Here is a 27,573-nt window from a genome sequence, read left to right as displayed (position 1 = left end):
ACACATTTGAAGAAGCTTTGGAGAATTTGGAAAAAGTCCTTAAAAGATGTAAAGAAAAAAAACCTTTCACTAAGCCATGAAAAATGCTTTATGATGTTTACAGAAGGTATTGTTTTGGGACATCACATTTCAGGAGAAGGGATTAAAGTTGACAAGTCTAAAGTTGAAGTTATCTCTAAATTGTCAATTCCAAATTGCCAAAAGGATGTTAGAAGTTTTCTAGGATTTACAGGATATTATAGAAGATTTATAGAAAACTTCACTAAAATAGCATCTCCACTCTTCAAATTGCTTACAGAAGATTGTGAATTCAAGTGGAATCCTGATTGCCAATTAGCATTTGAAACCTTGAAAGCAAAAATATCTGAAGCACCTATCTTAAGAGGACCAAATTGGAAACTTCCTTTCCATATTTCTACAGATGCTTCAGATACAACTCTGGGAGCTGTATTGGGACAAAAAGACTTGATTCCTTATGCCATTTACTATACAAGTAAAAATTTGACTCCCACTGAGTTGAATTATACTGTAACTGAAAAAGAGTTCTTAGCTGTTGTTCATGCAATTAACAAGTTCAGACACTGGATAACAGGCTATGAAACCTTTGTTCATACAGATCACTCTGCAATTAGATATTTGATGAATAAACCTATTACTAATGGCAGAGTTACAAGATGGTTTTTACTTTTGCAAGAATTCAACATTACTGTGCTAGATAGACCTGGAAAACAAAACATAGTTGTTGATTTCTTGTCCAAGATTCAGAATATCAAAGAAGACTCTCCGGTTGAAGATAAGTTTCCTTATGAATATCTCTTTGCAGTAACTACTCAAACTCCTTGGTTTGCAGATGTTGCTAATTACTTGATTACAGAGAAGTTACCTTCACATTTATTTCCCAGAGAGAAAAGAAATATTATTCAAGATAGTGCAAGATATTCATGGATCACTAACGAATTGTATAAAACAGGGCCAGATCTTATGATCAGAAGGTGTGTCAGGGAAGATGAGATCCCTGATATTCTCAAAGCATGTCATGATGAACCATGTGGTGGACACTTTGCTGACAAAAGGACGACCTATAAAATCATTTCCTTAAGATATTATTGGCCATCCATCTTCAAAGATACTAAAGAATATGTCAGAAGGTGCAACAGCTGCAAAAGGGTAGGGAAGCCTGCTCCCTCAAACGAAATGCCATTACAACCTCAGGTACTTATCGAACCATTTGAAAAATGGGCTTTAGACTTTATTGGACCTATTAATCCTCCATCCAAACAGAAAAAGTATATATTGGTATGCACTGATTATGTCACCAAATGGGTAGAAGCCAAAGCATTACTTTTTGCTAATGAAAATTATGTAGTTAATTTTCTTTTTAAGGATATTTTTACTCGCTTTGATGTTCCAAGAGAAATTGTGACAGATCAGGGACTTCAATTCACATCCAACATGGTGGAGAAGCTTATGGAGGAATACAAAATCAAGCATAGGAAATCCACTCCCTATCATCCACAAGCAAATTGTCAAGTGGAATCTACAAATAAAGTGATTGAAAAAATCCTCACCAAGACTGTGCATCTACATAGAAGAAATTTGGCAGAAAGGCTTCCTGAAGCCTTATGGGCCTATAGAACTACATGGAGGAACACAATTGGACATACACCCTATGAACTTGTTTATGGGAAGCAAGTCGTGTTCCCCTAGAGTTCCAAGTCAAAACTTTCAAGATGGAAGTCCAGTTGGGGATGGATTTATCATAAGCTCGAAAGCATAGACTAGAACAATTGAATGAACTTGATGAAATCAGACAAGAAGTTGTTCAAAGGATTGGTCTAGTTCAACAATAGAGGGCTAAGTGGCATGACAAATACATCAAGGACAAGAAGTTTCAAGAGGGAGATTGGGCACTGTTATTTGATTCAAAGTTTAAAGATTTTCAAGGGAAGTTTCAAACTCATTGGCTTGGGCCATATGAGATTGAAAAAAAATTCAGTAATAGAACAATAAGGATCAGAAGAATAGATGAAAGTCAAACTCCTTTCCTTGTGAATGGTCATAGATTGAAAATTTATCAAAAACCAATCTCAAAGGAGTTCATCAAGATCTTTCAGAACAATTCTAAAATGAAGTTGGTGAAGAAGAATCCTTCTTCTCCACCAACTTAGTCTTTATTTCTCTTATCTAAAAAAATAATAAAATAATAAAAGAAAAATTGTATAAGGTTAAAAACCAATCACTGATTAGCATGCTTATACAGAAAATACAGAGTGAAAATCAGAAACTTCTGACACCCTATATTTTCCATTTCCTTTTTTTGAAAAAATCAATAAATAAAAATAAAAATGGTGACTCACTTTACATTCTGAAAAATTTATTGTTTTATCTTTTTTTTATTTTTGCAAAGTTTCACTTCACTCCACTATCATATTCCACCAATAAATTTTTCCTCTCCAACATTTCTTCCATCTCCATTTTTCATTTTGTCATATTTTCACTCACACAACCGTCTCCATTCCATTCATTCATAAAGTCATATTTATTCTTTGTTTTACATTCTACAATTGTTTCCATGTTCTGCAGCGGTTTCCGTTCCGTAGCTAATCCTGTTCTGCAGCCAATCTGATTCTGTAGCAACAGTTTGATCATCAGTCCAAGCATAAAAAGGCCAGTTCATAATAAAATTTCATATGCAGGTAATTGAAGAGATAACAACTTTTGAAGACCAATCACATCTAAGCACATGTGGAAGAAAACAACAAGAGATTAGCAAGCAGAAGGTATGGTTCTAAAAGGTAAAAACAAAAACTTATTTCAAAAAGCAATAAAAAAACATAAGTTTGTATAACTCGTATAATCACATGACTCCTTGATTTATCATTATGAGATTTGACGGCCATGATGATTCTGCCACACCTTCCGTCTTTAATACCTAACGATCTAATGATGCAATCTCTGTTTTAAACTCAAATGACTCGTACTTAGCTGGACTTCTCCAGCACACTTGTTAAACAGTTAGATTCATGACGTAACCTATTTGAATACAACTCCTCAAAACCCTGATTGTTCATTGATTACACCAAGTTTTTTTTTCTCTTATACTTCCGCAGTCTTTTTGTGCATACAATCACTCTGTTTTCATATATTTTGTGCATACAAACACTTTGTTACCTTGTGCACACAATCACTTTGTTTTCATATTCTTTGTGTATAATAGTCACTCTATTTTTCACACAGTTTACGTGTACAGCCACTTCGTTTCATATACCTTGAGCACATTTTGTTTCCACACATTTTATGCATGCAGCTACTTTGTTTTCGTATACCCTATATGTACAATTGTTTTATCCCATACTCATAGTCGTTTTACTTCCATATATTTTGTCATTCCATCCCCATATCCATAGTTATTTTTGTTTCTATATACTAGTTGTTCCACTGTCGTATACACAATCCTCTTTACACAGTGACTCTTTTCTCAATCAGTGAAGGGAATTTTGAAGAATATCAGAGAACAGAAGCGATGGGGCTCATCGTCAGAACTGAACCCATAGGGGTGAAGTACATGGAAGGTTATCCTCAGTTGAAAGGAATGTTGCAGAAGGCTGGTTGGTTGAGTTTCATTGAAAAATTCAATGGTTACAATAAATAAATCACTAAATCTTTTGCCAAATCGTTTGATGGGATAAACGTGGAAATAGGTGACATAAAATTTGCAGTGACCAAGTCTTTTATCGCTGAAGCAACCGAGCTACCAAGGTTAGGAGAGAGGTGGTTCAAGAATAAAGAATTTCATGATGAAACCTGGAAGGTCATTCTCAAAAATCTAGGTATGGACACTTCAGTTTTTAGGAAAGGAATTCCAATCTCTGCACTTAAAGGCAAATGGAGTAGCATGCTATTAATTTTGCAAAAGATTATTACATGCAAGGGAAGGTTTGGTTCCATGTATGTATTTCACATAAAACTGTTAATGAATTTTCTTGAAGATGGAACTCTCAATCTCCCATTTTTTCTGTTGAATAGTTTGAGAAGAATGGCCACTAATGTTCAGAAGAAAATTGAAGCAATAGAAACCACTCTTTATCATCATGGACTAGTAAAAATTTTAGTTGAACATCACTTAAAGAGTGTAGGGGACACATAGGAAAACTTTTTGGTTAGAAACTTCTTCCAAAATGCTCCAGAATTGCCTAAGGGAAGTCCTGTAAGAAGTAAGAGAAGGAAGACCAGTCTCACCATTCAAAACACTCCTGAAACTTCAGCACAGAAAAACAATGAGAAAGAGCCCATCTCTGAAACATTAACAAAGATCAGAAAGCGGACAAAGCAAAGAAGAAAAATGAAAGAAAAGGTTGAGGAAATCCACAAGAATATTCCTGGACCTTCATCATCTAAGGAGGATGAATAGCTGCTTTCAGAGAGATTAATCAAAATTAGATATCATCTCAATAGAGAGAAGGAGAAGGGAAAAAAGAAACAGGTTATAGAGGAAGAAATCATAGGCTCCCAAAGTTTGAGGAGAAGTTCTAGACTCAAGGGCAAAGTGAAGAAAGCAAAATCAAAAGAGACCCAGTTCATAGATTTGGGGGAAGAAACTCCAACTCAGTCCCATGACAATATCCCATATGAACAAAGCCCACAAAACTCTCCTCAACAAAACTTTGAAAGCAGTCCAGGAAGAGCCTCTCCAAGCATTGATCTGGTCCAATAGCAGATTTATGGCTACATAGAGTCATTGGAGAAAAAGAGTACATCAGTGGACCCAGGGACTTCATCTCATCCTGAGCAGCCTGCCACATCACAAGAAACTTTGACTAGCTCACTTAAACAAGAAATCCATGAGCTAGAAGTTCTAAATAGGCATATCCAAAGAGAAAATGAAGCCTTAAAAGAACAGAACAAGTTGGATAAGATTATCCATGATAACACCATGTTTCACTTGGGTTTATGGCACAAGAAGAACTGAAAACTAAAAAGGAAGAATAAGAAGCTAAACGGGGCACTTATCAACCTCAAGTACAAATTTCTCATGAGGAAGCCTAGGATGGCAATTGGTACAAAGAAAAGCAAGAAGAGGTTGGATATTTTGGCTGAAGTCTCAGAACAAATACAGTAGGAGGAGGGAGTTTATACTTTTGAATGCATGGGGACATGCAATAGTCTAGCAAATGGGGTATGTTGAGTTCCAAAACTGTCTTTCCCTTAGCTACTTTTCTCATCCTTCCTGCTCTACTTTTCCATGAAAAATGCATCCTTATCATCAAAAACCATTATACATTGCCTCAAGGAGTATATTTCAGTGATTTACAAGTTATACTTTTATGTTTGCTATTTGAATAAGTTTTTGTCTTTTAGCTACGGAACGCAACCACATTTTGCAGCTAATCGGTTGTTCCGCAGCTACTTCCATGCTTTTGCAGGTTCCACGTGTCAAGAGGGGAAAAGGACTACATAGGTAGCTTGGAAAACATCTGGGCATAGATCGTATCCTATTCATCTAGCCTAGATCGACGAGGAAGACTCTGGTCAAAGGGAAGTCAAACATAGATGCCTATGGCAAACAGGACTATGTTCTATAGACGTTTCTCAGTGATGGGATCCGAAGCAGTTTCTTAAGGCCACGGACTTCATCTGCCACCTACGCAAATAGAATCCAATAGCCATTACCATAAGATTTATGTTTCCAAGCAACCAAGGACAAGAATTCTGCATACTTGCCTGTCTACGTGTTTTGCTGTAGCTCAATTCTCTCTTTAAAACAGTTGTATAATTTCCCTATAAATACCTGTGTGAAGAACGCAGAAGAAGTTCAATTTTTGCTTATGTATTAAGTTCAGATTTCCGCTCTGTAGTTTGAAGAACTCATTCTTTGTTTTAGTATAAAGACTCTGTTTCATGGATACCTGAAGTGTTGTTGGCGTGTTGATTAAGTGCTTATAATCCGAGACCTTTGCAAAGGGCCCCTGCATTAGTCAAGGTTACATTTTATTTCTATTTTGTCTTTCATAGTTAATTGTAAATTCACCGTGTTTTTTCCATGATGTTTATAACGATTTTCTGACTCTGTTCATAATGCAGTTTGTGTTCACAGAATAGCTCTTTTGTTTCATTACTTTCTAGTTTCTTATTAGTAGCTTGAAGTTGATGTCAGTAGCATAGAGTAATTTAGATTCGTTGATCATTAGTCTAGTTTCTTTCATTTTTTGTTCATTAGTCTTTAGATTTTGAATGAGATTTTGCTGTTAGTTTAGTAACTCATGTTGTAAGTGAATGTTTTCGAAATCCCTTTCAGTTGATGGTTCATCTTAAAACTAAGTGGTGAAATATTTCATTTATGAACGAGTCTTTCTCTGCATTTTTATGTTTACTTTTTATTAGAACAATGAAGTATGGAGTCCCTCAAAATGCTATCACAAGGAGGTAGTTTCCCAAAATTGTATAGCAAATTGATAAAGCATTTCATTTAGTTGTTGTAGTAGATTAGTTGCAATTTCACTTTCAAACTTAATCTTTCATTTAATTTTGTCGCAATTTATTTTCAGTTTTAGAACAATGAAGTATTGAATCCCTCCAAATGCTATCACAAGGAGTTAGTTCTCCCAAAATTGTGTAGCAGAGTGACAAAACACTTCATTCAGTTTTTATGATAGATTAGTTGCAATTTCATTTTCAATCATAGTTTTTCATCTAGTTGCAATTCCATTTTCAGTTGTTCATTAAGTTTTGATTCAGCAATTAGACAATAGTTGTAATCTTATTTTCAATATTTCATTTTTGTTCATCTTAGATAGCTGCAATCTCATTTTCAGTTTATTGATTAGATAGTAGTTGCAATTTCACTCTTAAGTCCTTTTAATTCATGTTTTGGAAACAATCATAATAGCAAAAAGAGAAACTCTATTTTTGGTTAAAACTTTACTTCCAAATTTGGCTTAAAGCACTTTTAGCTCTCATTTCATTTTCTCTAGATTCTTAGCAGCAGTAGATATAAGATTTTGTTAGGAATTAAAAGATTAAAACCCCCAAAACAACTTAAAATTCAACAACACTGAAGTAGGAAGGGCCATCTAGCACATATAGTGCACTACAATTCATCAATTTACGATACCCGGATTGATAATTTATGTAGAGCAATTTATGACACTAAATTCAAACAGGACCCTTGACTTCCACGCATTTTACATTTTCTCATTTTTTTGGAAATTACATAAATACATTCCACAAATGATGTGGCACAATACATTAACACATGACTTTTGTGGTGACACTTTGAGAAGCCATAACTTGGCAACGATGACATAAGACTTCAATGTATCATTGCCAAGCTCTTTTATTTGTTGCTATAACTTTGACTTCTTCATGATAGATCTTTGCTTCTACTCCATCTCCACCCCCCAAAGGGTCTAGATTAGTGTTAGAACCTTCGAAGTCAGCATGAGTTGCCATCTCTTTATCTTGGGGTCCAAGATTCCCTCAGGTTCTTCATGATGGTCCTTTTGGTGCTTCTTCTATGCAAGTGCTTTCTTGTAACCACTCCTTGATAACCTCCCTTATGTATCACCCAGCCATGTTGAGATGATAACACCTACACATGAAATCCACTCATGACAAGCCAACATCAGTCCGAAAACTAGCGATTCTACCTTTTCTTACTCATGGAAGATGTTGACTGTGATAGGGCAATGTTCAAGGGCTTGGATAGTAACAAGCTAAGAATTGCATAGTTGAGGGTTATAGGGACCCAGGGATGACCAAACTATCTTATAGAATTGTGCAATGTGTAATTAGGGAAGGATTATCAAGGTTCTGTGCACTAGGGAAGTCTAGGGGTCAAGGTGGTGAGCTTGCTGACCGATGATGTGCAGTGCTCAAGGGAGAGGAGGCAGAGATTGCACAGTTAAGCATCACAAGAACTGAGACATGACCTCACTGTCCACTGGAATTGTGTAATGCTCAGTAGGAGGCAAGATAGGACAAGGTACTCCACTGTGAGGGATTTCAATTAGCAAGAGGGGCAAGACTAGCCACTGTAACTACACAATGTGCAGTGATTGAGAAGAAAACTACAAGGATTGCGCAGTTGAGGGTTGCATTGACCTAGAGGTGACCTACTACCCACTAGAACTGCACAATGCGAAGTAGGAGGCCCCCTAGATGAAGGGATTGCACAGTTGGTGGAGGTAAGCAACAAAATGTTAGGTCATTGAACCTTGAAGATGCTCACTTCACCATAAAGAGGGGGAAAGCATTTTTGTTGCGCAATTCTCTTCAATAGTGATCAGGAAGAGAATCCATTGTCCATTAGAACTGTGCCATATGCAATGGAGGCAAAGAGGATTCAATCTTGGGCACAATTTTCAAGAGTAAGCAGAAAGAGACATGAGGGTTTGTACTTCAGGATTTTGTAATGTGCTCGTGAAGGAGGTTTTCCTCAAGATGGCACAGTGCGCATTTGCCAGAGGTAGGAGTGTCAGTACTACTGGCTAAGAATGCACAATGCAATCATCCACTAGCTAGGAGTTCAAGTGTGCAAGATGTGAGGACAAGGAAGTCTCCAAAATTGGCTAAGTGTGGGATCAAAGGAACAAGAAAGAACAGAACATGCAAACAAGTCCCAAAACAATGATCACACACATGTACACCATTGAACACAAGCCAAGGGAATACATAGTACTCAAAATAAACATGCATACCTTGAAATGACATCAAAGCGACACTTATTTCTAAGTGCGACAGTTGAAACGTAGCTTTTTGACAGTTAGAATACAAGTTACAATAGAAGTGTCAACTGCAACTACAAAGTGCGCTACGCTGAGGGAGAGTGTCTAGTGCATATTCTTATGATATATAAGATCAGCTAATGCAGAAGAGTGCGCTAGAGTTGCCTCTAGTGGTGTGCCAAAGTGTGACACATGCAGGAGTGAAAACAATCAAAAGTGACACTTGTGACAGTAAGAATAAGTGAAAACAACACTTGCAAAAGCTAAAGAAAGTGAAAGCGAAAAGAAAGTGAAAGTGAAAACAACACATGTGATAGCTAAAAAAAGCAAAAGCGACACTTGCAAAAGTGAAAGAAAGCAAAAACGACAGTCACAAAAGTGAAAGCGACACTTATGAAAGCAAAAGCGCGCAAAAGCGACAACTGAGAAATCTCACTGGGATGATGGTACACTTGCAACTAAAAGTGAGAGAGACTACCAACTAGAATTGCACATTGACTATCCATAGGGATTGCGCAGTGCACCGTCCTTGTCAATTGTGCAAGCACTGTCGTCAGGGACTACACAATATCTAAGGGCTATGCAATGTCTGCCACTTAAGATTGCACAATCACTATTACCAAGGATTGTGCAGGCACTGTCTTCCAAGGTTGCACAATGTCGGTGTTCAAAGGATAGACATGGATTGCTAGGCTTGCTAGGAAAAGGTGTGCTTGTGAATGCATGAAAAGAAAAGCATGTGTAAGCAAGTGGTTTCATTATTTAGAATCTCAAAAGAAGACTTGAACACTTAGCAAATCATCAATTGACCATGAAATGACTATGATCAACTTGGAATGACAGATCATAATATCACAAGGAGGCTCAAAAAATCAAGTGTAAGCAAACTTTTGGAGGGTGTTTGTCACAATGACAACAAGTCTCGAGCCTATCTAACTAGCCAGTTTGGCCGATTTCTGATTTGAACCGATCGGTTTTCAAAACTATGTTGTAAGTGTAATGTCTATAATCTCTCCTTGCTTAAGTGTCTTCCTCTGTTAACGCTAATGTCTACAACAATGTCAACAATCTCTAAAGATATGTGGGATTTAAAAGATAAGAAATATACCAAGGAACCTCTACCATTACAACTTAGGCTTGCTAACCAACCATAAGAATATAGATTTGCAATCACATCTAGTCAACATTCACACAAGTTAGAGGGGGCCTTTGTCAACAGTGATTTAACTTCCATTTCGCAGGATTTCAAAATTGTTAGTTCCCTTGTGAGGCATAGAATATGGAAGGCTTGGAGAAGAGTGATAATCTGAACTTTCTTTTATTAATTTCATATAGGTGTGCCCATTTGTCCATGTTTCTTGCACTTTATTCTTTACTCAATATAAGTTGCATTTAAATATATATATATATATATATATATGAATGTGTGGAAAATTTAGATAAAATCCTCACTAAAAACTATCGTGCAAATAATGGGATGGTGTTGTATTGCAAGAATTGCCCGTTATAAAGACGGACAATCTAACTGGACCTATAGATTTCTCACTGCTGATAATGATGTCATATGGATACTAATCAATCACTGCTCTAGTAAGCCTCTCCTAGCTTATTTAAATATTATATGGAAGCAAATCTTGAAGAAGAAAAGGATCCAAAGGGAGATAACTGCGAGGAAATTTGCCTTTAGACCATTCAAGAATTTGAGAGCAATCTTTCCGTACTTCACTACACTATGGACGACTGCTTGTTATATTTGTTGTTGAATTAGGCAAGGGAACTATATTTTATATAGAGATACAGCAATAACATAAATTCTTAGGTTTTTTGCTTTAAATAACTTGTTTTTTATTTGCAAAGAGGTATTATAAGACAGAAACTTAAGCCTGCATGTTAAGAGATTTCAGAATACAAGTATTAACGCACTGGAAAAAGTCTTTCTTCTAAGAAAGTTGACTCAATTGAATCTTAATCTTCCAAATCGTGGATTAGAAAATCATATTCTAACTTACACGTTACTATAGTATATCAGCAGATCTGAAATAATCCGTACCTCCTTTTCACAAAAAATTACCGTTGTAGATGGAAAACGGGATAAGCCAACAGTATATGTTTAGGGTTAAGAAGCAAACATTCCCAATGTTAAATCAGAATATAATATTTAAGAATAACTAGAAAATCAAAATGCTAAGAATGATTCAAGTATTCAGCATCAAACCTCAAAGTAAAACAATTATACAAAAAATTATAAATAGAATATAATCAAACAATCTAAAAAATGAGGAATGAATTGTCACTGTATCAGAGGAAATGGCTTATCTCTGATTAATTTAGGGAGTACAAATGTACATGCATAACATAACAGTTTTATGATGCTTAATGACATATTTTTACTAAGTTTTTTCCTGAGATACAGTAGAAATAACTTTTATATTTGCTATGTTGGTGACATTACTACATAGTTGCAACCTCATTGAAATATGCGCCTGAAATTTGTTTTGTTCCAAGTAACTACGGTCCCAACAGTTCTATCATGCACACAGTCGAAATACTGTAGGCCAGAACCTGTAAATTACTGTAGGTCAAGGTAGGCAGATCTTGAAAATAATGTAAAACTCCATGTGATCACTATTCCACAACATATGCTGGGGAGTATATCATGAACGCATACAAGGCTGCACATATTCCGCAAGTGCAGATCAATGTCGCAATCCACATTAGCACAAATGTGATGACTAATTTCCAGTGCACATTCTGCAAAAGCATACAGACAAAACAGTAAATGGTATGAAACTAGAAGTGATGTTTGTATAACACGTAATACGAACAACCTGGTAGATCTCTTCATAGCAATCATGCCATTTCAGTAAACTTAAGAACTGTATTGGTTTTAGACGTTACATTCGACTTTTTGACTATATCAACAAAACGGTTATTTTGATAATCTCATATGTAGCTAACATGACAAACTCTACATGGAAAGATAATGGATGATAACACATGCATGAAAAGATTAATGTCTCAGAAGTTTTAAAACCCGAATTACTGCTTTTAAGCAAATGAACATACCAACTTCCAAGTCATCAATTAGACAAAGTTGTCCCCTAACCCCTCCTCTTTTTGATCATGCAATCATATGGCTTACGAAATCACTTCAGCACATGTAAAGCTGAAGGAAAAATCTCAACTTTCGCCGACACTTCCCGGAGGAGCGAAGCCTGGACGGATTTGTTGTTTTGGTCGTAGGCACAGGGAATAACTCCAGGAGCCAGCGCAGGAAACATTCGGTTCTGTTAAGGCGTGATTCTGTAAATCATTACAGCGCTAACTCAAAACCCGTGGACGCAATTCACACTCGCACCATTTTGTATGACTTGAGTTCCAGGCTGAGTAAGACGTAAAGAACAGAGGCCAATTTTTTTAGTGATAAAGTCATCCAGCAGAGCAATAAATTCCTCACGCAGCAACTCTGTTCAACCGAACTCATTCCGGGGAGAGATACCAGCTCACGCACCCTTGAGACGAATTGTCATAGGTCGAATCCACCCCACACAGGTAATTGCAGCGGGCTGAAACCACTGGAAACGCGACGGATTCGGCCATTCCTAAGACTGTCAAGGAAGGGCTATAGCTCAGCAATGTATGGTGTCTGTGGTATGCAGAGGATGCACGTCAAGTGTTTCACTGAATCTACCCACTAAATTTGACAGTCACTCTAACACCAATATGGCGGTAGACGGGTCTTCTCTAAATCATTTGATGAATTTTACAGCTGAGGAAAAGAGAGACAAAAGAATGGGTTTCAAACCCAAAGATTGGATCCGTGCAACAAGACGAGTTGTGCCAAGATGACATGTTTAGCCTTGCTGAATTATCAACTGTTGAATACCAGCGAGAGCAAGTGGTAGTCAGCCCAACCGATATAGCCATGGAGTCAGATTTCTCATTCTAGACAGCTCAGGTAAAAACAAATGTTGTGGGAAATGGTATTTCTTGAAACTGAAAACAAGCAGCTCTGTTCAGAAATATACACCCTCTCTGTCAAAGTTTCAGAGGTGGAGGGGGATAATTTATCCCTTAAGAAGATGTTACATGAAACCAAAGAGCAGGAAAATCTCCATCCTCCAAATGGTGCACTGCATGCAGAAATTTTTTACCTTAAAAGCAAGCAAGAAGAAATCCGATCCCAACAAACCACCTTCAAACAAAAAACTGAGACACACATCAATTCTTGGGTACAGGTAGTTCGAGGGAAGGATAAAACTCCTACCCCTCTTGCAGCAGTTGAGGAGATGATGCAAGCAAAACTTGTGGAAAAACGCAACAAACAGGCACTAGAATTGAATCTCAAGGTGAGAGGCCTCCCGTTATCCCACCCCTCTCCAGAGCCTATCGAAGTGGGGGCTAGGTTCCTTTGGAACACCCTTAGCGTCCCCAATATAGCTTTGGACAGAGCCTAGCTAGGCTATGACTCCACCCTCTTCCTCAAGTTCCAGACTGCATCTGATCAACTCTGCACCCTCGGGGCTAAGAGGAAGTTGTTTTCTCTTCTCAACGGGGTTTTCTTGGACGAGGACCTCACTCGAGCACAGGTTGTGAAACTTAAACAATCCAGAGAACAGTATATGGCAGCACGACAAGCAGGGAAATGGGCAGTTATCGGGAATCTTCAGGTAGTCATTCAGGACTCCTTCCCACTTGGGTGGGAACCCCGAACTGGAGGTTCCAAATGACGGGCCCACTTGGCGAGGTGACAGGGTACAGGCATTTCTATCCGTTGTTGGAATGGCAATGGATCTTTCTAGTCATCATCTGGATTCTTGTATGGTGCTCTGAAATCAGCGTGTGAAAATTCCTAGTCCAAGGAACTCCTACTGCAGCAAATCTGAATCTACTTCACCTACTTGATTTTTTTCAAATTACATTCATCAAGTTATTCCTCTGAATATTGAAGCAAATTACTTCTACAGCCTACACTAATTAAATATTTGATCTCATGAAACAGAAAACAGAGCAAAGAACAAGATTACATAAGACACACTTATTTTTGGACACAATAGTCCCTGAAAAAACCTAATGCGAAAAAATCGGTGCAGCAGCTTTGAGGGTTTTATTATTATGCAGGAGAAATATCTGAACACAAATCTAGGATGCTCATCTAGCAATCCTTTACATAGAAAATACTGACAGAAAATCCAAGTGACTTTTACCTCACTTCACCCGGCAGAATTTCGGTTGATTCAACACAACACTGGCTAACCCCAGCTATTTCTGCGTCACCTATTCTGCCCTCTGCTTCAGCTTTCCTGATTGTTCCTGGCAGTTCCAGCTTCTGCTCTCTGTATCATCTTTCCTGGCAGTTCCGACTTCTGCCCTCTGCGTCAGCTTTCCCAGCTGTTCCGGCTTCTGTCCTCTGCGTCAACTTTCCCGACTGTTCCAGCAATTCCCGACAATTCCGGTTGTTCCTGGTAGTTCTGGCTTCTGCGTGACAGGCAGCTTTTCTGCTCTGCTGGCTCTCTCTGCCTCTCTATCTGTATTCTCCGGAAAGTCCTCCTGGATTCTCACTGCCCCTCTGCTGCAGAATGATCACTTAATTCGAAATCCTTAGCAAACCTTGCCCTAGGAATCGAATTCTTGATCAATTCGTTCTCTCCGTGTGTGTTTCCAAATGAACCCCAAGCCTCCATTTTATATTTTTCCTGTTGAGTCTTCAACGGTCGAGATTAAGTCTCTAATCAACGGCTAAGATTAAAACATGACTTGATCCGCCTTCTAGATCATTCTCACCCATATTTTGATTAATACCCATTAATATTTTAATTTTCTTGAGTTTCGACTTTGGAACCTCATTAAAAATATTAATTATTTTAATAAAATACAATCCGCCTGGCAGTTACCGATTCACCATGTGGTTAAAAAAAAAAAATACAATCCGGATGGAATTTCACCAAACAGTTTCTGGGTTCTCTAGAACTCATGTGCCTTAGCCTCTCCACCAATTTTCAAAGCTAGAGCACTTTCGATGCTACCAAAAACTAACACTCCCTCTTAGCGAGGAAAGTGCTCTAGCAACAATGTCCACCTGCATGCTGCTCTATTTTTGAAGCACCTCCTTTCTGCACTGCTGCTGCCACCAACATTATGTTGCTGCTACTACTGTACTGTTGCCCATGACACTGCCACTGCCACTATTGCATCTGTACTACAGCTCCCTCTCAAACGCTATATCTGTTATGCTACTAGCACTACCACTGCTAACACTATATCCATACTACAACACTATATCCGTACTACAACTCAGTTGCTGAGAGAAGCAATTGAAAAACATCCAAAATTAGTTGAACTTAATTGTGTTCAACATAATACAATGAATGTTGGAATCTGACTGTTGTTGGTTCTGACCATCGCGGTTGGCTAAGGAGTGGACCCCACTGCAGCAAGTTGGTCTCTAATGTCCTGAAGACGCTGAAGATAGAGGTTCACCCCTTCTCCTTTCTGCATCAAGGTCCGTTGCAATTTCTGCTCTAAATACATCTTTCGTTGTTCGGAAGAGCCTTCATACAGAGAAGACAAGGCTTCCCACATCTCTCGCGCTGTATCCTTGCCCTACAAGTGTGAGACCACATGATCTCAAACTCCATCGAGAATCAGCCTCTTTGCCTTCCCCTGCTCAGCCTTGTATTTCTTCTTTTGATCGTTGTCAGCAGGAACAGCCACAACACTTTTGACGTAGGCCTCGAGATCGTATTCCTCCAGAACAACTAAGATTATGGTCTTCCATATGACATAGTTGGAGACTCCGTCCAACCTGTCTTGATCTCTGAGCCCATGCGATGCCATCTCACCCAACTGTCGAACTGACTCCTCTAGTCACTGCTTAGCACAAGTGCCCAACAAGTGAGAAATTTGAACTTTCTGGCGGAAAGTTATTTGAGGAGAAAATTCCCCTACTATGTGTCTTCGTTCTTCTCCAGCAAATTTCTACCCCAGCAGAAACTGCACCTCTCTAGCACTGTGTTGAGGCTCTGCGTCACTCCCTCTGCCTCTGTAAGCTCACGATTCGGAAATCGTACCTTTGTCGACTCACTCAGAGAGAGATTTCCTTGGATCAGCTTCCTGACAAGGACTGCGCAATCCCTCCAAGGGGATTTGAACTGCTGCCAAGTGCATCTTTAGGCATCACTGTTCAGCACTGGATCTACTCTTCTTGTGTCAAAATCAACCCTCTAATACCATGTGAAAATTCCTAATCCAAGGAACCCGTATTGCAGGGAATTTGAAACTACTTCACCTACTTGATTTTCTTTAAATTACATTCATCAAGTTATTCTTCTTAATATTGAAGCAAATTAATTCTGCAGCCTACACTAATTAAATATTTGATCTCATGAAACAGAAAACAGAGCAAAGAACAAGATACATAGGACACTTATTTTTGGACACAATAGTCCTCGAAAAAACCCAATGCGGGAAAACCGATGTAGCAACTCTGAGGGTTTTATTATTATTCATGAGAAATATCTAAATACAAATCTAGGATGCTCGTCTAGCAATCCTCTACAGAGAAAATACTGGCGGAAAATCTAAGTGAGTTTTACCTCACTTCACCTGGCAGAATTATGGTTGATCCGACACAAGACTCGCTAACCCCAACTATTTCTACGTCACCTCTTCTGCCCTCTGTGTCAGCTTTCCCGGCTGTTCCCGCAATTCCAACTGTTCCCGACAGCTCCAGCTTCTGCCCTCTATGTCAGCTTTCCCGGCTGTTCTGATTCACAGCAGTTTCGGTTGTTCCTAGCAGTTCCGGCTTCTGCCCCCTGCGTCAACTTTCTCGGTTGTTCTGGCAGTTCTAGCGTCTTCTCTCTGCGTCAACTTTCCCAACTGTTCCGGCAGTTCCGGCTGTTCCTGGCAATTCCAGTTTCTGTGTGACAAGCAGCATTTCTGCTCTGCTGGCTCTCTCCGCCTGTCTGTTTGTATTCTCTGTAAAGTCCTTCTCCCGGATTCTCACTACCCCTCAACTACAGAATGATCACTTAATTTGAAATCCTTAGCAAATCCTGCCCTAGGAATCAAATTCTTGATCAATTCGTTCTCTCCGTGTGTGTTTCCAAATGAACCCCAAGCCTCCATTTTATACTTTTCCTGTTGAGTCTTCAACGGTCAAGATTAAGTCTCTAATCAGCGGTGAAGATTAAAACATGACCCGATCCGCCTTATAGATCATTCTCGCTCATATTTTCATTAATACCCATTAATATTTTAATTTTCCTAAGTTTAGACTTAGGAACCCCATTAAAAATATTAATTATTTTAATAAAATACAATCCGGGTGGAATTTCACCCAACGGTTTCTGGGTTCTTTAGAACTCATGTGCCTTAGCCTCTCCACCAATTTTCAAGGCTAGAGCACTTCTGATGCTACCAAAAACTAACACAGCAGGCATCCTCTTCGTGACCGAGACTCATGTGAGCCCTATTCGACCCCTCCCATATATTGCAGGTTACCATTGGATCTCAGTTTGTAGACAGGAGACGAGGAGCTCGGGAGGGGTTAGAGGATCAAATGGAGTTGCTTGTTTGGCTAGTGGCTCACTCTGGAACAGGGTATCTTTGGTAGCCGAAGATGAGTTTGCCAAGTTTATGTGGATTCGGATTAGCGCCAGAGTCTCTCCTCCAAGGGACATCTACATTGCAGTTTGTTACTTCCCCCCAGCCTCTTCGCCATTTTCCATCCATAATGGCTCAAATGTAGACCCCTTTATAGAATTGCACATCGACATCACCCAGTACTCTATTGTTGGGGAAGTCATCCTCCTAGGTGACTTCAATGCTCGTACTAGAGATCTCTAGATCCCTCTCCACGACCGATCAGAGGATGTGTTTTGTACCCAAGGGATAGATCCAGATTCAGTAGGGTGTCACCGAATGTCAGATGATGCTTTAGGGCCCACTACAATTTATGGTAAGCATCTATTGCAATTGTGGGAATCCCAAGAGTTGTTGATTCTAAATGGTCTCCTCTGTTTCCCAGAATCTCACTTTTTCACATGCTGACCATATGGCAGGGGTGCGAGTGTAGTTGATTATGTCCTCGCTAGCAATAACTTGCTCCCTTTTATTCACCATTTCTTGGTCTCCCCCATCCCCCTTACCCATCATGCACTTCTTTCCTTGTCTCTCTAGTTTGACCCTCCCCTTCCACTCCATCCTTCCCCTCGGGGCCCACCCCGAACTACCTTCCAATTTGACGAAGGAGACCCTGACATCTTCTCCTCTACCCTACGCAAGATGCTCCTATTGGAGACCCAATTCTCCTTGCTTGATTCCGCTTCTACTCAATACACCTGTCTTTCATCTGCCATTTGGGAAGCAACACTCAAATCCTTCCCCCACTCCACTCATTCCACTTCCATCTCCCCTAAAGTTGGATCTTGCCCCATGAACAAGTGGTATGATGATGAATGCAAGACTCTACATCGAGAACTTCGATATGCTTTCACCCACTCTCCACCCTTCTACTCCAACCTCAAAGCTTCTTATCGTCGTCTCTTTCGTCGCAAGAAACGACTCTTTGTCTCTCATAGAAGACGGGAACTTTCTGCTCTCCTTGCCCACTCTCCTAAACAATTCTGGCATACCATCCTTCCCCAACGCTCCCCTCTTCCACCTAACCTCGACCCTACATCCATGTTCTCTCACACTTCCAACCTTGATGACATTCCCGGGCAAACCCAAATTCATGTTACACTCCACCCTCTTCTGGTTACCTATTCTTAGATAGAGATATTAGAGAGGCCATTTGGGTGATGAACAACAACAAAGAAACAGATCAGGAAGGCTACCAAGTAGAGTTCTTTAAGCACAGTTTTCGTGCTTTGGTTAACTACTTGGCTGATCTCTTCAACCATGAAGTCCGTGAAGGTTTTCCACTGACATGGTCACACCACATCATCCATCTGATCCACAAATTAGGTTTCATCTCAAATCCCAATAACCACAGAACGATCATGGTGGGCCACACGTTCTCAAAGTTGTATGCTACTATTCTACATAGGAAGCTCTCCAGTGACCTTGAGACAACTCAAAGCTAGGGTACAGGCAAGTTTTCGACCAGCTCATTAGACCATTGACCACATCTTCACCCTTCGCGCCGTGATTGAGGAGGCACGACACCGCTCTTCGAAAGTCTATTGTTGTTTCATAGATTTTCGGAAAGCTTTTGACTCTCTTCTAAGGGAGGCTTTGGTCCAGAGACTCAAAGATATTGGCATCTTTGCAACCCTATTGACCACTATTATGCGCCCATATGAGTTTGTTCTTGGTGTCTTCACATGGCTCATGGGATGTTTGATTTCATCCGAAGCACTATTGGGGTTAAACAGGGTTGTCCACTGTCCCCTACCCTATTTGGGATCTATATTGATGAGTTGGAGGCATTTCTACACAAGCATATCCAGGGCACTGATGGTTGCCTTCTTCAACAGGTTCTGATATCTATTCTACTCTTTGTTGAGGATGTGGTCCTCCTCTCCTCATCCCCAGAAGGATTATAGAGGCACTTGGATGCCTTAGCTCTGTTTTGTGATCATCGACAGTTGACGGTCAACCTAGGTAAAACCAAGGTTATGATCTTCAATGGGGTGAAGAAAACCTCAGACCTTCACTTCCTATTTAGAGGGGAGGAGATTGAGATCACCAGCATGTATACTTACTTGGGGGTGCAATTCTCAGGTCCCCGCTTTAGTTTGCGACTAGCACTTCAGCCTCGGATCAACAAAGGATATAGATCCTTAGCCCTTCTCGAGAGACAATGCTTTCGACATCACCTCCAAGACATCTCGTCTAAGATGAGCCTCATGGACACCTTGATCTGTCCCACTGTTCTATATGGCTCAGAGATTTGGGGACCGTCTTTACTTGAGTCAGATTGGGCTTTAGCGGAGAGAGTCTAGATTCTTCTTCTCCGCCGCATCATTAGATGCACACTGACAATACCATAGCACATCATCCTTGCAGAGTTTGAAGTTTAGCGCTTTCGGCTTGACACTGTCTTCAGGTTGGTTTCATTCTTGCATTGTGTCTAGGGCTTTGCAGACTCGATAAAGAGTAGGGACCGATATCCCTACTTGGCATATTGCTCTTCTGAGACTATTGCCCATTCTACTCCCTCAGGCTGAGGCAGATGTTGGTTTACAGAAGTTTCAGATCTCTTTGGGTCAGTGGGAATTCAGTTGGTTCGTCTCCCTCCTTTCTAATATTCCTTAGATGCTCTTGGTCACCTTTTACCTACTAGATAGGAGTTAAACAAGATCATCGGGGAGGACATTTACAGGCAGTTCGTTCAGGTCACCTAGGTCAATCCTCTGAGAGGGTTACGCCCAAAGATGGCCTTCTACATTGAGCACTTCTTAGAGTTGAGAGACAGGCTCATTGTTCGACCCTAATATACGTTTCACCACTGGATGTGTGCTCTTCGCATTCCTCTAGGCCAGTTCAAAGTAGGTTCTCATAGACTTCGGGTAGAGACAGACCACCAGGTGGATAGACCAGACAGAATCTATCAGGTAGGTCATTTACAGGAAGTGGAGACCGAGGCGCACTTCATTCTTGGATGCCCTGTCTACTACGAGATCAAAGGAAGGTTTCGTTGCTTGTTTAGAGATTCTCGGGCCCTCGCCGACTTTTTTAAGTATCTCGATCAGATATGTTTGGCCCTATATATGCAAGAGGCTCTCAGGTTCCGAGCACATATTCTTCAGCCTCCCATCAGACCAAACCCCACACAGAGGATCACGACATTTTTCAGGGTACCAGACAAGGACATCAAGAGACCGATTGATACCAACACGTATCTAGACTCTAAATCAGTGAGGATCAGTGGGACCTCACCCTGCCACACAAGATCTTAGCAGCAGATCCGTCTCAGATCTGTTCTTGGGAGAAGGACTAGGTCCTCCAGACCTCAACAGCATGTGAACCCCCCCAGGCAATGATTTAGTGGACAGTCCGCACTTTCCACCGGCTCTTCATCGGGCCAGCAGACCTTGTTGAGTTTCTTCAATGCTCTTCATTCAGCCTCGGAGGTTAGGAGAGATGGGTCTGATCCTCAGACTTATTAGCTCCTGGATCCTCTCTGCTACAGCCAGATGTTGATTTACTTCATGCATTGTATCTTTTTTAGGACACTATTTGGTTCTCCCGCATTGTATGGACATCATTGTAGTCAACAATTCCTTTGACCTACTTTGTGGTCATTAGTTGGACATAAATATAATTATCTTATCTTATCTTATTTGTGATATTGTCAACTATCACCACAAATCAGTGCTGAGGTGTCTAGAGGAGAGTTGTTCCTTTGCACATTTATTTATTTGTTGCCCCTAAAGCACAAGAAGAGAGGGTTGTTTCAGTGTTTTATTATGGATGTAGCTTGGGTTCATCATGGTGTGCCCTACATATATCATGTTTTTCCAGCATCATGGTGTCACACTTAGCATATTGGGATATCTTTAGGAGACAGTGCTTCACCTTTGCACTTGGTTATATGTTGATCTAGCCCTCACATTGGTTAGATGACGATGATGTATAGCAAGACTTAGTTCTTGTGGTTGAACACCTTAGGTCATATGGGTGTTTTGGCATGGTGATGATATATTGAGTATATCTACACCCCTTTCGGAGAAAATGCTATTCTTTGGTACAGGTTTCCCTGTGATCTTCCAACTTTCCCTATCACGGCCCAAGGGTTGGACATTGATGATGTGTCAGGGCTTTGAATTCACTAGATGAGTGCCCTGGCACTTTTGGGCTTATTTGACATTGGATTAGCATATTGGTATCATTTGTTGGCAATTCTAATTGAGCGCTACTCTTGTGCACACATTTCTAGGTGATTCTAGCCCTCTTTAACAACTATATTTTCCATGGTTCATCTTCATGGAGGACTGCTTGAGCACCCTTGCTTTTCTAGTGATTTTTGGCACATGGATAGAATTGTGATGGGGTTCAGTATCATTCTTAGTGGAGCACCCCCCTCATTGGCATATATGTTGAGGTATTTCACATATTATTGTATATTTTGATGGGGTCATTCCCTTCTTTATTGAACTAGTGTTTTCACTTAATGATATTACACATGGATTGATGCTAGCACATGGTTTATTGACCTCTTACAATATGGATCTAAATTTCTACCCATTTGCACTTGATTGGAGGGTTGTTACACCTTGGAGACCGAGCTCTTCAGCTATTTGGAGGTGGCATCCTAGCTTTGAGACCATTTATGAGGCTCTTCTTCACCTTCTAGTGGGCCGATCCATCATTTGAGGTCTTATGGCACATATTTTCATGTTTATTGAAGGGAAGTCTGACCTAGAGGAGCCACATGTGTTGTTTGGAGGGTTTATTGCACACATTTTGAGGAGCATCTAGTGGATCAATCCTCTTGGAGAGCTTTGAGGAGGATTGTTGGAGTTTATTGACATGGTGTTGTCCACCAGGTTGTCCCTTGTCTCTCACGGAGGGGCCAAATGCTAGGGAATAGTGTGCAGGAAGCACCTCCCTTCACCACTCTAGGCCTCGAACTACTTATCAAACCAAAAGGAGGTTGCCCTTAGTATTTCCTAAAGTAAGTAAGAGTCCTTGTCTGTCACTCAAGGAAAACCTATTTAAAAGATGAAGCTTAGACTAGATTTATCATAGAGAAAGTGGGGCATGAAGTCAAACTTAGCTATGGAATTTGAATAGAATTAAGGTGTTGGGTTTTGAGTTTGGAGGAAATTCAAAGTGGGGGCAACCAGCAAGGGTCTTTTGAGAAGATTTCAACCATAGGAATGATCTTCTGAACCATGGGCATGAAGATCTCATTAAGCTTAGGCAAAAGACTCAGAAAAACAGATATAAGCACAAAAGGAGGTATAACAACTTTCCTAGCACATATTTATCAAAAAGAAAACTGATGGGCAAGGAAAATCATAGATCCATTAGCTAATTCAACATTATATATGACAGAAGATGAAGAGAAACAAATCATAACTTTCTTGAATTAAATATAAAACAATGGCTACAACCTTAGTCCTGTTTTGACAACAAATCCAATAGTTCGTGCAGCAAACATAGTTTTGAGGGTTGGGGACTATAAAAGTTTCATATCTGAAACAGCCATTATATTAATCAGAAAATATACCAAGGGTTGTGACTACAAAGCACACTGCCATGGGAATCTATTCTCCTCTACAAATCCTGCTTCTCAAAGAATGCTTACAATCAGGAGAATAGAGAAGATAAAAAGTGGAAGGAAGAGAAAGCCATCTACTGCCGTAAAATTGTGATACTCCAGGCAGATCATCTATTTCTAATGACTTTGATCTCTATGTTCACCACCCTCAGAAAAAGGTTAAACTCTCAAAATGAATAACCTCCTTTTGAAGGCACTAAATCTTGGTATTTATATGTTACTGGGAAAAGCACACCTAATATTTAGTTCTAAAGGTGGTTTGGCGCAGCTAATTTTGCTTAGTGCTTTGATTTAGCAGGCTATTTAACGTATCTTTCAACTAACTCAACCTTAGGGGCACCCCGCTCTCCCTTAGATCCATAAAATCAAGAGCACACATGCAAACTCCCCTTAGCAAGCGATTAAATGGCATACATGGAGGCCCCTATAAAGGTGTTTTATTCTTATTGGACCATTCGTGTTCTTATTATTGGACCTACTGAGGTACCTAGGAGTATCAATATTCGTCTACCCATGTAACTTAAATCTTATGAACTCATTTGAACTTTACAATCACTCTATAGCAATAGTTTGAACAGAGTATAAAGGGGTCAATGGAGGTATTGAGCCCAAATTGGAAAGCAACAATTCAAACAATGTATAAGGGCCTTGATGGGGTCATCAAGCCAAATTAAGCAATCAATTGCCTTAAACACTAAGTGAGGTTGGGGCCCGACTAGGGCATCAGGCCCAATCTTAGAATCGGCCTTAGTGAACACTTAGTACACCTCAAATTGCGCACGAAGATTCTATGAAGATTCCCAAATGATATGAAGATTGTTTACTAACATGGAGATTCTTGTCCAGGTGGTGCCTTCCCAAAGGCCCACCTTTCACTCTCAAACTCCATGTGGCAGGTGGTGATATTGTCCATGTGGAGATCTTTAGCCACAAGTCTTCTTATGATCATGCCACATGTCCTAACATGGTATGGAAATTCATCTTGCCTTTGAAAGAAAACCCTTTTTTCAAACTATGAAATCGGATCGAGTGGACATTAACTTAGTGAACAAAGTACTTGATAGGTCTCATGCCTTGATGGGGGCATCAAGGCCAATCTTGGAATCAACCCTAGTGCACACTTAGGAAACCTCAAAACCCATGCAAAAGATTCTTTGAAGATTTCCATGTGATGTGGAGATTCTTGTCCACATGGCACCTTCCCATAGGGACATCTATTACTCTTGAACTCCATGTGGCAGGTGATAACATTGTCCATGTGGAAATGTCTATCACGTGTCTTTTGATGATAATGCCACATGTCTCACTATGTTAAGAAATTTCACCTTGCTTTTGAATGAAAAACCTTTTGTTTGAACTTTGAACTATGAAATTGTGCCAAGCAAACACTAAGTTAGTGCAAAAAGAACCCAATGAAGTATGTTGCCTACCAAAATGGGTAACCCCATAGGAGAAAACTTTTCTCCTACATTTGACATTCAACCAGTCAACAACCCCTGACATTCATTTTTTGATGATGATGCGCCCTATACCTCTGCCATCAGCATCAACCACACACCTGTCACCATCTCACATTGCCTCTTGAATGAAGGTGGGCTATCGTTCAACAGGTACTTTGATCATTTTGCACTCGAGTGCTACTGCTTATACTTGTTTGTTTTGGGAATTTAGTAAGGATAAAGGGGTGATTTGGAAGATGGACCGATCTTGACTGTAAATTTGTTCTCTCACCTTTCCAAGGGGGTTAATTTTTAGCCCTAGTCCAATGGGACCTCCCTTGAGGCCTTAGGGTTATAGGAGGGGCACTACTTGGAAGACCTAAATTGATATAGTGTGTTCATTCTCCCTTACACCATACTTGACACTTTCCATGTCACATTGCAACCCCCTTTATATTGTGAAAATTCCTTAACCCAGAATCCCTATTGCAGCAACTGATGATATTTCTCCTCCTTGTTAGATTTACATGAACAAATTATTTGCAGTTTCCTACGACAAACATCAAAATACATACACTACAACCTACACCAATTAAAATAATATGCCGAAACAAGAAACTGAACAATAGAGAAAGATACAACACAAATGACACAGTTGATTTTGGACAAAAGTCCCCGGAAAAACCCAATGTGGGAAAACCAGTGTAGCAGATCTGAGGGTTTTTATTATTAAGCAGAAGTTATTTTTGAATACAATCTCTGGATGCCTTGCAGGCAATCCAGTACAGAGAATATCACTCGCCATAAGAAAATAGTGAGATTACCTCACTCTACACTGCAAGTCCCGGTTGATCCGGCAACTGAACCAACGAGTTCCCTGGCTATTTCTGTGTAGCCCCTGCATCAACCTGTAAGGCACTGCGTCACCTCTATTGGGAATCGATTTGCCCTTTGGAGCTGATTCCAGCCCTCCCAGCTTCAAAACGTCCAGCTCTCCAGCAAATTCAGACCTCTGTGTGGAGGGCTACTGTGTTGCTCTGCGTGAGCCCTTCCTGGCTCTACATAACCCTCTTTGGCCTCTGCGTTGCCTACTATGTGTGTCTCTTTGCCTCTCCGCTGAGTATTCTTAGCTCTCGAGAAGATCCTCCAGCCAAAACTTTCTTTGCCCCTCTCTGTGTGATCACTACGAAATCACTGTGTTGCCTCTAGCTTTAGCAATTCAATCTGACTAATCAACTCTCTGTGTGTCTTCCAAACGACCCTCAAGCTTCCTTAAATAATCTTCTTGTTTACATTCAATGGCTAAGATCATTTCTACTTGATCCCTGTCTTCTTCTAGAAGTTATACCCACAGTTAGATTAATACCCTTTAATTATTTTAATTTTCTAAGTCTAAACATAGGAACCCATTAAAAATAATTAATAATTTTAAAAACACTGCCTCCGGGTGGAATTTCCCAAAACACTTTATGGGTTCTTTGGAATACATGTGCTCAAGCATCCCTGCAAAATTTGAGGCTTAGAGCATATCCGATGCTACCAGAAATTAACACTCCCTCTTAGCGAGGAATGTGCTCTAGCAATGCCTCCCACTGAAGCATCATCCTGACTTCATAACATTGTTTTCTGTGTTGCCGATGTCTGACATGTTGTCCAACAACTACTGTGATGCTGCTGCAATTGTACTGTTGTTGACACTGCCACTGTCAACACTGCATCCATACTACAGCTCCCTCTGAATTTCTGCATCCGTGTTGTTGTTGGCACTGCCACTGTCAACTACCCCTACACTGTAAATTGTTGCTACTGCATCAACAACGGAAAAACATCCCAAATTACTAAACAAGTGTTCAGCATAGATGCATCTCGATGTTGAAAATCTGACTGCTGCTAGTACCACTCTATCCCTTTGAAGCTACTGTGATACTGTTGCTACTACACTATGCCTCCCTGCATTGCTGCAACTCTACACTACGCTGCTCAGACTTGGCGTTCTAGCCACTGCATTTGTCGCTCCAACACTCCTCTACACCATCTGACACTTAGTCCATCCCTTCTACTACTGATCTGGGCTCCCGTAGCAAGGTATTGATCCGAGAGGTGGACTCCTCAAGGATCTTGCTCATCTATAGTTCTTTCAAACTATGGCTCCAAATCGGCCCACCTCCCTCCTAGAGGTATCTCGGTTGTCATGGAAACTCCTCCTCCCGATCTTTGTGGGTGCAGCCTTCAAATCATACTTCTCATCTTTGTCCCTCTTCCTGAGAGGACATTGTGTTGCGTCGTGACCCATTTCACCACACCTGAAGCATTTGATTTTCGAGATGTCCTCCTTCCGCCTTCGTTGCTCCTGTTGTCCCTTGGATGCAAGGGTTGCATTCTCTTCCTCCTCCTTGGGATTCGACCCACTGTTGTTGCTTCCGTCAAGCTTACACTTGACAAAGTCTCTCCTCAGCTCCTCTCACTTAAGAGCTGCCCACATCTCATCCCAATTTGGCAAAGTTGCCCTACCCAGGATGCTCTAGACAAAGACTTGCCAATCATCAGAAACAGAACTTAGGGCGAGTCTTACCAACTCAGATCCTTGAGGTGTAGACCCCACAACTGCTAACTCGTCCCAGGTCTCCTGAAGCTTTGTGAGGAATAGATCTATGCGCTCTCACTTCTACATCTGCCTAGATCTTAGTTTCTGCTCTAAGTACATCTTTCGCTGATCGGAAGATCCTTGATACAACATTGCCAAGGCTGTGAAAATTCCTCAACAGGAATCCCTACTGCAGCAAACTGATGTTACTTCCTACTTATTAATCGATACAAGTTATTTACTGTGTTTTACGGTAAATATGGAATTAAATACTACTACAGCCTTCACTTAGTTAAATTATAAGCGGAAACAAGATATTGAGCAAGAAAGAAAATACAACACAATGGACACCGTTATTTTTGGACAAAAGTCCCTGGAAAAGCCCAATGCAGGAAAACCGGTGCAGCAACTCTGAGGGTTTATTATTATTAAGCAGTAGTTCTAAATACAACTCTAGATGCCCTTCCGGCAATCCAGTTACAGAGAAAAAGACACTGGCAGAAAACTTAGTGAGATTACCTCACTTCACCCAGCAAATCCCTCTGATCCGGCAACTGAACTGACTATCCCCGGCTACAATTGCGCTGCCCCTTC

At 40.3% G+C, this 27,573-nt stretch overlaps 1 protein-coding gene across 2 annotated transcripts in view; it reads right to left on the bottom strand.

Moving 5' to 3' along the window:
- Positions 1-10,992: 10,992 nt before the first annotated feature.
- LOC149228245 (uncharacterized) overlaps positions 10,993-27,573 on the bottom strand; it is a 313,794-nt gene continuing 297,213 nt past the window's right edge. For both annotated transcript variants that reach the window (XM_089378121.1, XM_089378120.1), the window contains exon 11: positions 10,993-11,474. In XM_089378121.1, the coding sequence (XP_089234247.1) occupies positions 11,349-11,474 (126 nt within the window). In that variant the 3' untranslated portion in view covers positions 10,993-11,348. The remainder of the gene's footprint in view (positions 11,475-27,573) is intronic.

The sequence above is a fragment of the Pinus tabuliformis genome, chromosome J (genome assembly GCF_031772625.1).
Source record: "Pinus tabuliformis cultivar Carrire ecotype Pingquan chromosome J, CPIR1, whole genome shotgun sequence".
NCBI lineage: Eukaryota > Viridiplantae > Streptophyta > Pinopsida > Pinales > Pinaceae > Pinus > Pinus tabuliformis.
The sequence above is the reverse complement of the archived record's forward strand: the minus strand, read 5'-3'. Positions and strand labels throughout refer to the sequence as shown.